The sequence below is a fragment of the Anomaloglossus baeobatrachus genome, chromosome 4, assembly GCF_048569485.1.
Source record: "Anomaloglossus baeobatrachus isolate aAnoBae1 chromosome 4, aAnoBae1.hap1, whole genome shotgun sequence".
Lineage (NCBI taxonomy): Eukaryota > Metazoa > Chordata > Amphibia > Anura > Aromobatidae > Anomaloglossus > Anomaloglossus baeobatrachus.
Window position 1 is genome coordinate 223,080,536 of NC_134356.1, and position 12,431 is coordinate 223,092,966.

General features: G+C 43.7%; 1 protein-coding gene across 2 annotated transcripts in view; it reads left to right on the plus strand.

Moving 5' to 3' along the window:
- NR1H4 (nuclear receptor subfamily 1 group H member 4) overlaps positions 1-12,431 on the plus strand; it is a 304,378-nt gene that overhangs the window by 253,535 nt on the left and 38,412 nt on the right. For both annotated transcript variants that reach the window (XM_075342389.1, XM_075342390.1), the window contains exon 8: positions 10,697-10,810. In XM_075342389.1, the coding sequence (XP_075198504.1) occupies positions 10,697-10,810 (114 nt within the window). The remainder of the gene's footprint in view (positions 1-10,696; positions 10,811-12,431) is intronic.

The window sequence follows — 12,431 nt, forward strand, 5'->3', positions numbered from 1 at the left end:
ATAATTAGTGACTTCCGGTTCCAGCAAACACTGGAGCAATCCGGCTAGTCAGCATTAGCGGAACAGGACTGGAGTGGTGCTGAGAACAAACAAAGATGGTAGTATGTATTCTACTAAATGCAGGGAACATATATTAGTGATATGAAAAAAAAAATACACGAGTGGTAGTCTAGACTACATTTCAATCACGTTGCAAGCTGATTACCCATGTATGGTCACAGTTAAAGCTCCACTCTGGAGAATTATTTTATTAGCCCATTAGGCATCTTGTGTGTAATTGTAATGATGATAGTAATATACGGTAGTCAGCAGTTGCAGGTATTTGGTGTATAAGTTCCAGAATCAAATCTGCAGCTCCTGGTAAAAGAAAAATGTGGTTTCAGTGCAGTTTTCTGCCAGGAGATGCAGATTTGGTGCAGAAATGTGTGCACCAGATTTCTGCACCAAATTTGCATCTCCTGGCAGAAAACTGCACTGAAACGAAGTCAAAACTGTGCTTTTTTTGTGCGGCTTTTCTGCCAGGAGATGCAGATTTGGTGCTGGAATTTATACACCAAAATCCTACACCAAATGTACATCTTCTGGTGTAAAAAAAACACATCAAAACTGCATCACGTTTTGATGCAGTTTTTTGCCAGGAGATGCACCATTGGTGCAGAAATTTGGTGTATAAATTCCAGCACCAAATCTGCATCTCATGGCAGAAAAGCCGCAAAAAACCCCACGGTTTTCTGTCAGTGGATGCAGGTCTCATTGAACTACAGTAGTGTTCAAAATAATAGCAGTCCAATATAGCTAACCAGATTATTCACTTTTTTTTTTTTTTAACTTAATTACCACGTCAAACAATTTACCATTTGGTGCAGTAGATTCTTAGAAAACCCCCAGATTCTGCATTCATGAGCTACAGGTTTTTGAGTCTGTGTATGTGAATAATTAATTGAAAGGAGCTCGTCAAAATAATAGCAGTGTGCAGTAAAATTAGTGAGGTCAATCATTTCTGTGAAGAAACCGGTGTGAATCAGGTGGCCCTTATTTAAAGGGAAGGTATCGCGTTTTTATATTTTTGTATTAAAAATAGTGATTATGAAATCAAGTATTTCTAATACAAAATGAAAATCGCAGCTTATTTAGCTTTTATTTAATTCTTATTTTATTGGAGGCACTGGGGGCTGCCATGCTGGATTTGCTGTGTGTGTAACGACAGTAACTCATTCCTTTATGGCAGCCCCTGTGCATAGAGAACAGTAGTAGGGATCCGACCCCATGCAGTACGTTACAGTGGGTGTCTGCTGTGACCTGGACGCGCCCCCTGGGCTGTCCAGATCACAGCAGAGGGAGGAGATCAGCGCCATTATTGTGGAGCTCACAGCGTATGCTGTTTGCTCCACTATACCCCTGTCAACCGCCAGGATGTGTGAGTACGGACCGCCTCCCCTCCCCGCGTTACCGTCTCCGATGACATCCCATCCCTCCGTTCTCCCAAGCCCCTGCTCTGCCCCGCTACTTCCGCCGCCCCTCCCCCCGCCGTTACCGTCTCCAATGACACCCCCCTCCCTCCGTTCTCTGCCCGCCGCAGAGTACCTGTGTGTATACCGGTGATACTGTCTGCCGGATTGTGTATCTAATCCTATCCTGTGTGATACTGTCTGCATAGCTGTGTATCTAATCTCCTGTGTGATACTGTCTGCTGAGCTGTGTATCTAATCCTATCCTGTGTGATACTGTCTGCTGAGCTGTGTATCTAATCCTATCCCGTGTGATACTATGCTGAGCCGTGTATCTAATCCTATGTTGTGTGATACTGTCTGCTGAGCAGTGTATCTAATCCTATCCTGTGTGATACTGTCTGCATGGCTGTGTATCTAATCCTACCGTGTGATACTGTCTGCACGGCTGTGTATCTAATCCTGTCGTGTGATACTGTCTGCACGGCTGTGTATCTAATCCTGTCGTGTGAGACTGTCGGCTGAGCCGTGTATCTAATCCTATGTTGTGTGATACTGTCTGCTGAGCAGTGTATCTAATCCTATCCTGTGTGATACTGTCTGCATGGCTTTGTATCTAATCCTATCCTGTGTGATACTGTCTGCAGAGCTGTGTATCTAATCCTATCCTGTGTGATACTGTCTGCTGAGCTGTGTATCTAATCCTATCCTGTGTGATACTCCTGCTGTCCTTGGTGACACTTTAGACATTTGTGGTCATCAACAAAATGGCTCTGCACTGTGTCCCTACATGTCATTCTCTGTTATCTGTTGTAAACACCCAGGTTGGGAGGGGGAGGTGATATCACACACAGGAGAACAGACTCCGCCCACTTTACTGCAGGCTGTAATGTGAGCTTTTTTTACAGTGGGATTTCTGTAGGATTTCAGCAGCTGCTCCCTCTAGTGTTTAACAGTGGAAAATATCAAACTTTTTAATTTTTTTTTTATATTTTGCTCAATTAAAAACAAATAATATTTAAACAAAACATTAAAACATTATTACTTTACATTTTTTCAGTTCTTAAAATATTTTTTTTTTGACGATACCTTCCCTTTAAGGGTGAAGCCAGCACATGTTGTACATGCATTTCTCCTTGAAACCCTGAGAAATATGGCTCAGTCAAAGCATTGTTCTGAAGAACAGCGTACTTTGATTAAAAAGTTGATTGGAGAAGGTAAATGTTCAGCTGTTCAGCATAAATTATCTCCAATGCTTTAAAATGGAAAGCAAAAACAGATGTGGATGAAAACGGAAGATGACCATTTGAATGGATAGAAGAATAGGCATAATGGCAAAGGCTCAGCCAATGATCAGCCTGTGCAGCGACGTCGCTGTGACCACCGAACAATCCCTCCTTCAAGGGGGAGGTGCGTTCGGCGTCACCGCGACGTCACTAAGCGGCCGGCCAATAGAAGCAGAGGGGCGGAGATGAGCGGGACATAACATCCCGCCCACCTCCTTCCTTCCGCATTGCCGGTGGAGGCAGGCAAGAAGATGTTCATCGTTCCTGCTCTATCCGCTGAGCTACTGCCTCTAATGATAAAGATAGGCAGATTTGGTAATCTTGAAGTCTGCATTGCTGAAGTCTCTGCTGACCGCGCGATTCACTTCATTGCTACGTGGAGCTGATACAGAGCACTCGTGTTCTGTAGCAGAGCTGACAGTGTCGTGTGGATTACGTCGGACCTGGAGGGGTATTTGGGGATTTTAATAAAATGGTGAAACAGGGTGTTTTTTTGTCTTTCCAAATAAAGGATTTTTCGCTGTGTGTGTTTCTGGTTACTTTCACTTTCAGTTTAGTCATGGAATGTATCTCGGGGAGACGCCTGGCATGATTAAACTCATTATTACCCCGATTGCCACCGCACCAGGGCAATTTGGGATGAGCAGGGTAGAGTCCCGGGACTGTCGCATCTAATGGATGCGGCAATTCCGGGCGGCTGCTGGGTGATATTATTAGGGTAGTGGGCTCCCCATAATGTGGCGCTCCCCATCCTGACAATACCAGCCTCCAGCCATGTGGCTTTATCCTGGCTGGTATCAAATATGGGGGAACCGCATTTTTTTTATTATTATTTATTTATTTTACTGCACGATATCATTTAAAATTAAAAGCATAAAAAAAATAAAATAAATTCTTTACCGGGACTAGAACTCACAAAGTTATGCTTCTTAGGAGAGCGCTCTATCCACTGAACTACTGCCGCTAATGATAAAAATAGGCAGATTTGGTAATCTTGACGTCTGCATTGCAGAGTGAAGTCTCTGGTGACAGCACGATTCACTTCATTGCTACGTGGAGAGGACACAGCGCGATTGTGTTCTACGGTGCTGCTGCATCTTCATGTAGCAGAGCTGACAGTGTCATGTGGATTACGTCGGACCTGGATGTGTATTTGGGGATTAATAAACTGGTAAAAGAGGGTGTTTTTTTGTCTTATTCCAAATAAAGGATTTTTCTCTGTGTGTGTTTCTTTACTTTCACTTTAATCATGGATAGTGTCTCGGGAAGAAGCCTAGCATGATTAAACGCATTATTACCCAGATTGCCACCACACCAGGGCAATTCGGGATGAGCTGGGTGGAGTCCCGGGACTGTCGCATCTAATGGATGCGGCAATTCCGGGCCGGCTGCTGGGTGATATTGTTAGGCTGGAGGGCTCCCCATACCGTGGCGCTCCCTATCCTGACAATACCAGCCTCCAGCCGTGCGGCTTTATCCTGGCTGGTATCAAATATGGGGGAACCACATTTTTTTTTTTTTATTATTATTTATTTTACTGCACGATATAGACCCGCCCGCCGGCAGCTGTGATTGGTTGCAGTGAGACAGCTGTCACTCATCGTGGGTGCGTGTCTGACTGCAACCAATCATGGGCATCGGTGGGTGGGTAAAGCACGGAATACCTGATTGAATAATGAAGTGGCATCCATTTTCTAAAGAGGAAAAGACGCCGCAGATTTGTGACAGCCGTGCAGCGAGACGCCCGTGATCGGTGACTAGGAAAGAGAGAGGGATTGTGCTGGGGACGCAGGACGCATGCAGATAGCAACGTGTGCACATAGCCTTACTATGAAAAGACACGTTTTTGTTGATCGAACCGTTCTTGAACCTAACTCGAACTGTCGAGCTTTTAGCAAAAAGCTCGAGTTCGAGCTCGAACACCCCCCAAAATCACTCGAACATGAAATTGGCGAACCTTGAACATCGCTCATCTCTAACACAGACACACTTAGAGACTCAATGTTTATTACTCCCTCTCACCCCTCCACGATCCTGGTCTTCTGTCTTTTCTCCTTCAACCCATGCAGCTCTGCTGCATCAGACAGCACTGCATGGGAGGAAGACGCTGCTGCTCCCTTGCAGTCTAATCACTCAATGAGTGAGCAGAGGCTGCGGGTTGGTAAGTGGTGATGTCACCGCTGCCAACGTTGCAATAGTAACCTAACAGGCGGGTTACTATAGCAACGGTGATCTTTGATCACCTGATTCCCGGCGCCGCTATTCACCGGCTGTGGCATCCAGTCCCTGAATGTGGGCTGACTCTGTAAAGAGCGCCGACATACAGGAACGGGGAGCCAACCATGTGCCCAAGTATCTCGCCGAGTATACTGAGTACGGAGATGCTCGGGCGAGCACCGCATACTAGCGAAATGCACTGACAGGACCTAGCATAATACACACGTGACTGGTCACATGCTATGACGTCACGGAAAGGTCCTATCATCAGTGCTGGTTACCGGGAGGACACAGCGATGATCGGAAAGAGAAGCGGCGGGAGACAGTCTGCAGAACGCGTCACGGGACCTGTAAGCATAATGGTAATTTTTTTTATTAACTGTATGTGTATATGTATAATGTGTTCTTATGTGTTCGTGTTTGCCTGCCATTGTTTTCAATGGGGTTTGAAAGTGTTCGTCTAACACACCCGCTGTTCGACGAACTGAATTCAAATACAAGGGTGGTGGCTCATCTCTAGTGTAGCACACTTCTAAAAAAAACTGTGGTTATACAACTAATTATTAGGTTAGTGATTCACAGGAATGCTAATCTTAAATAAATAAAAAGGACAGATTTTGAGTAGGTAAAAACAAATGCAGACACTGCTATTTTATTGAACAGCCCAATGTTCATTTTTTATATTTTCTGTAAAGTAGTTAAAAATTGTATAAATTTCTTTGCAGATTTTGATTTAGAGAACATTGTGCAATGTTCCCAATGCATGGAAATAAAAACTATTAGAAAGATTTTGGGCTTAACTCATGTTTTTGTACATGATGCTATTATTTTGAACACAACTGTATATGAGGTCACCTGAGGTGAGGTCATTGAGTTCAATGAGTTCAACTGAGGTGCGTTTACCTGCAGTCACAGGCAGGGTACTGTGGGAACCCCCATCTGTGACTGCAGGAAAACTCAGTGACATCACCGCTCACAGCAGCGGCTCAGTCAGTGTCTGCCTGAAACCACAGCGTCAATCGTGTTCTCTAATGTGCCTGTGCGCTGCAACTCCACTATGTAGCAGAGTCGGGAACTCACAAATCATTGTGGGAACTCGTATGGATAATGTCGGACCTGGGTGTTTGGGGGGGGGGGTTTATTAAATTTTAGAAAGAGGGTGAGTTTTTTTGTATTTTATTGCAAATAAAGGATTTTTTATTAGTGTTTGTGTTTATTTCTTTTCACACAGGAAAAGGATACTTTACAGGATTATTAATGGGGGTTCTCATTGATCCCTACCAATTACTAATCCTGGGCTTAGTGGCAGCTCTCATTATCCCCTTATATTACACTGATTGCCAGCGCACCAGGGCAATTGGGATGAGCCAGGTAAAGCACTGGAATTATCGCATCTAATGAATGCAACAACTTTGGAATGGCTGCGGGCTGATATTTTTAGGTTGGGCCTCAGAATAACCATGGGCCTCCCGAGCTGTTGGATTTATCATGGCTGAGAAACAAACTTGGGGGTACCACATGCCGTTTTTTACATTATTTCTTTAAATCATTGAAAAAAGCTGCATAGGGTCCCATTAATTTTGATACACAGCCAAAATAACGCACACAGCTGGGGGCTGCAGCCTGTAGCTACCTGCTTTATCTGTGCTGGGTAACACAATATGGGGGACCCTACACCATTTTTTAGATTTATTTTTATTTACACTACTGGATGCAGACATCATGTGTGATTCCAACCAATCACAGATGCTGTCGCACAGGGTGCAGGCGCAGACTGACTGTAACCAATCACAGATGCCGGGATAGACGGTGGAAGCAGTGAATATGTATGCGAGCTAATGAGCGGACCTGGAAGCAATGTGACAGCCATACGGGAGACTCAGTAAGTATAACTGTTTTGTTTTGCAGCCCCCCCTAGGTCTTTCTACTATCATTTTACAGCAGAATGTTCGTGTCCCCATTGACTTATATAGGTTTTAGCATTCGGGCAAATTTTCTGGTTCATGACTGGTCCTGAAGTGGACTTTTTTTTTTTTTTTATGTCTGGCCGCACCCACCAAACCTGAACCTCTGCGGGTTCATTCATCTCTACACAATGGTAGTCATGTGGTAATGGAACAACACTGAATACAGCAAAAGACAGCAACCAGTACTACCATCATTACACTTACACCCATGATCCCTAATAAGCAGTCAATTAAAAAAAAAAAAAAATCAGAATGGAGCTTTAACGAGATGTGTCTATGTGACATGGTTTTTTTTTATTATGATTGAAAACAAACACTGAGTATGCTTGAGAGACTACAAACAGGTCATATTACAATGAATTCTCAGAGACATGTTTGCTTTTAATGTAAAGGTCAGATTAAAATTGGCAAAGCAAGTCGAAGGGTCCGTGATAAAAAACTGGACCACACTCAGATGACATCCGAGTACTATCTGGTTTTCACAAAGCTTCAGAAAGGGGAAGTTGAAAAACTTTATTTTACTCCACGTACGAGAAAAATTGATGGCACTTGGACCACATTATGATGAAACTGAAACACACAGACGGCTGTCTGTTTTTTTTCACATACTCCTTGACTTTCATTGTTAATATTGAGCTTAGACTTGGATCAAAGTCAGACAAGTTTCTGTTAGGCCTAAAACACACTTCCGCATAAAAAACGTCCGTGTGACACGGTCCGTTTTTCGGGTCCGTGTTCCGTTTTTTTGGGGGCGTTTCTCCAGTACGTATGGCATCCGTGTGATGCCTTATGCGAGCCGTGTGTACGTGTAAAATGTCCGTGTAAGTGTACGTGGAATGTCCGTGTAGAATGTCCGTTTGTGTGTTGCACAATGTCGTTGATACATGTCGGCTGACAGCAGACAGAGTTGCGCGATGAGAATGAACTCGGGTGAACTTCACCCGACTTCATTGTCATGCCGCGGCTCTGTCTGTGTGCCGCGTACTGATTAGCGGTCACTTGTGAAGGATTCACCAGTGACCGCTAATCCCCCGAGTGACTGAAGTGAGCAGCCCTCTCTCATACTTACCGCTCCCCGATCACCAGCGCGGCGAGGAACAGCTGTGCAGAGAATACGCGGCAACAATTACTTTGAATATGCCGGCCGCTCATTAATCAATCTCGTATTCCCTGCTTTCCCCGCCCACCGGCGCCTATGATTGGTTGCAGTCAGACACGCCCCCCACGCTGAGTGACAGCTGTCTCACTGCACCCAATCACAGCAGCCGGTGGGCGTGTCTATACTGTGCAGTAAAATAAATAAATAATTAAAAAAAAGGCGTGCGTTCCCCCCCAATTTTAATACCAGCCAGATAAAGCCATACGGCTGAAGGCTGGTATTCTCAGGATGGGGAGCCCCACGTTATGGAGAGCCCCCCAGCCTAACAATATCAGTCAGCAGCCACCCAGAATTGCCGTATACATTATATGCGACAATTCTGGGACTGTACCCGACTCTTCCCGATTTGCCCTGGTGTATTGGCATTCGGGGTAATAAGGAGTTTTTGGCAGCCCATAGCTGCCAATAAGTCCTAGATTAATCATGTTAGGCGTCTCCCCGAGATACCTTCCATGATTAATCTGTAAATTACAGTAAATAAACACGCACACCGAACAATCCTTTATTAGAAAAAAAACCACTAACAAATTGCCTTGTTCACCAATTTTATAAGCCCGAAAAAGCCCTCCATGTCCGGCGTAATCCAGGATGGTCCAGCGTCACTTCCAGCTCTGCTGCATGAAGGTGACCGGAGCTGCAGAAGACACCGCCGCTCCTGTCAGCTCCACGCAGCTAATAAAGGGAATAGCGCGATCAGCTGAGCTATCACTGAGGTTACTCGCGGCCAACGCTGAATACAGCTGATCGCGCTATTCCCTTCATTAGCTGCGTGGAGCTGACAGGAGCGGTGGTGTCTTCTGTAGCTCCGGTCACCTTCATGCAGCAGAGCTGGAAGCGACGCTGGACCATCCTGGATTATGCCGGACATGGAGGGCTTTTTCGGGCTTATAAAATTGGTAAACAAGGCAATTTGTTAGTGTTTTTTTTTCTAGTAAAGGATTGTTCGGGTGTGTGTGTTTATTTACTGTAATTTACAGATTAATCATGGAAGGTATCTCGGGGAGACGCCTGACATGATTAATCTAGGACTTATTGGCAGCTATGGGCTTCCAAAAACTCCTTATTACCCCGAATGCCAATGCACCAGGGCAAATCGGGAAGAGTCGGGTACAGTCCCAGAACTGTCGCATCTAATGTATGCGGCAATTCTGGGCGGCTGCTGACTGATATTGTTAGGCTGGGGGGCTCCCCATAACGTGGAGCTCCCCATCCTGAGAATACCAGCCTTCAGCCGTATGGCTTTATCTGGCTGGTATTAAAATTGGGGGGAACCACACGCCGTTTTTTTTAATTATTTATTTATTTATTTTACTGCACAGTATAGACACGCCCACCGGCTGCTGTGATTGGGTGCAGTGAGACAGCTGTCACTCAGCGTGGGGGGCGTGTCTGACTGCAACCAATCATAGGTGCCGGTGGGCGGGGAAAGCAGGAAATATGAGATTGATTAATGAGCGGCCGGCATATTCAAAGTAATTGTTGCCGCGTATTCTCTGCACAGCTGTTCCTCGCCGCGCTGGTGATCGGGGAGCGGTATGAGCCGGGGGAAGAAAAAAACCGAGCGCCAATGCAAGTATGACTGAGAACATCATGAAAAAAGGTAAGTATACTGAATTTAATTTAAAAAAAATAAAAATAAGATCGCTAGTGTAAAAACGCACACGCACGAAACGTGCTGAACACGGACATACTCCGTGTGCGGTCCGTGCAGGCACGGACCCATAGACTTTAGCGGGTCCATAGATTTTAGCGGGTCCGTGCCTGCGTGCTGCCGGCCAAAAACGGACATGTCGTCCGTGCAGAAAAGCGCACACACGTACTTATCACACGGACACATGTTCCGTGTGATTTTACGTGTGTGTGCCATCTACCATTGAATAACATGGGTCTCCGTGTGTACGTGTCTCCGGTACGTACAAATACGTACCGCACACGTACAAAAAAAACGGATGTGTGTTGCGGGTCTTATTGTGTGAGGACCACTCAATCAGGAAAAATAAACAAACGTGGACTACTCCTTAGAACTCGTAGTTGTTATAGTCTATTTGTAAAAAATAAGATAAAAATTCCTATAAGGAAAGCTGGCTTCTAAACGAGTCCTTAAAAACAAACTAAAAAAAATAAAAAAATGATCAAAAACTAGGATTTACCAAATTCTTTTTTTTTCCCTTTTATCTTGTGTTTTTGCAAACATTTTCTAAAGCATTTTAACATTTTAGTGCCATTTTTGTTATTTTTTTTGTTTACATTTGGTGTGATTTTTGGATTTTTTTTTAACAAAGAGCAAATCAATAAAACTCTAACATTTTATAAGCTAAAATGATGAGCAAAAATGACATTTTTCAATGACCTAGCATGGGTACAACATTTTTTTCCCCAGGGTTTCAAGAAAAAAAATGTTGCCAAAAGGTAGGAAGCCTTGAAGTAGTAATAAAACAAAACTAATTGATTAAAAGAAGCATGTAAGCACAAAAGACTGATCGTGATTGTTTGGCAATTTATTGTAAATTTCTTGATTTCTGAGTCAATTAAAAGGTTACGAATGTAATATGGAAATATAGGAGAACTATACAGTAGGTATATTTTCTACATGACTGATTCAAAACTGTTTTATTCCAGGCTTACCACATGAGTACATTATTCCAATGTTCAATTTTTATAAAAGTCTTGGAGAACTGAAAATGATTGAAGAAGAATATGCTCTTTTGTCAGCAATAGTTATTCTTACACCAGGTATGTTGTCTCTATATACAAATGAAACATACATTAAGAAATTTCTATTCACCCAATAATTACTATTAGTATTTGATCACATGTGGAAAATGTGTAGAAATTTCTGCCAATAACCATTTAATTTAATTATTTTTGCAGTATGTACATGGATTTCTACAAGCATCATTAATATGAAGCATGGAGCAATGACAGTAAACCACTAAAGGATCTGCTCAAAGTGCTGCCCATTGTGTCGAATTGCCAATGCGATTCTCTTCTCCCACTCTTCACACACCGAGAGCAATACCGCAGATCCATGATCCAGGATGTGGGGCACCTGAAACAACGGATACAGGAGGCCTGTGGTAGCATTTCTTCTGCAGTATTGCTTTCGGTGTGCCAAGAGTGGGAGAAGAGAATCTGATTGACAATTCAACACAATGGACAGCACTTTGAGCACATCCTTTAGTGGGTTACTGTCGTGGGTTACTGTCATTTTTCCATGTCACAAACGTGTCAATAACTCGATAATGAATAAAGCTACGTTAAAAATGAGAGCACCACTGTTTTTCTTGTGCAATTCTCTGTGATTGATGTGTCACATGACCCCATTCCCGTTGAAAAAAGTAAAGTTGAATTCAAAATGGCGGCTTTTGCAGATGGCCGCCATAGGAGTCACCCGGCCTCAAATGTTTTACCCTCCCATGTACTAATATGCCACAAACGGTAAGGTGATATCAGCAACCCCTTCCATTTTATCAGGGTGTATCCATACTTACGGCCCACCCTGTAGATTTGCAATATCCTGGTCAAGTGGCCACAATGGTAATCCATGGCTGCTCAACTAGAACCCTGCAAACTACCTCTTACCAGCCAGCATCTCCTGTGGTGTATTTTAGTTCTTAGTAGACAGTTGTGTATAAATATGTGACTATTCAGATTTTGTGTTATACTTAGCCTGATGAAGAGACCTGAGTAGTCTTGAAAGCTTGCTATTATTATCTTTTCAGTTAGCCATTAAAAGGTATCAACCATTGAGGACTCTCCGTTCTTTTAAAACAATTTTTTTTGTAGACTTAGTACAATTACATACATGCATCACACCTAGTGATAGGCGAACCCGGACTGTAAAAGTCTGGATCTGCACGGCTTCAAATGTTCCTGGGTGCCGGGTCCGGGATTCCAGATATTGAACCGGTAGTCAGGAAATTAAAAAAAGATAAAGGAAAAATAAAGAAAATGAGAATGAAACAAGCACTTCATACTTCGGAGCGGCTGTAACTGCTCCCGCGCGGCTGTACACTGCTCTTACGACCTCTCCTTCACTTCCTGGGGCGCTCATCATTACTCATCCATATACACAGCCTTCCCTGCCCACCGACCGTCTTGGCGTCTGTGATTAGTTGCAGTGAGACGGGCCCCCAGCCTGTGTGACAGCGTCTTGGATGGTGCAAAATGTTGTTTTATTGAGTAGAGTAAATAATAGTCCGTGCAACGTTTCAGTCCTGATTGGACCTTTTTCAAGGACTATCAGACTAGTAACATAAGAGAAAATAAACACAATGTTACAAAAAGGAAAAGAAATCACAATCAAATTAAAATATGACAAAATAATCTCATGTCATGAAAAATGATTTCAAAG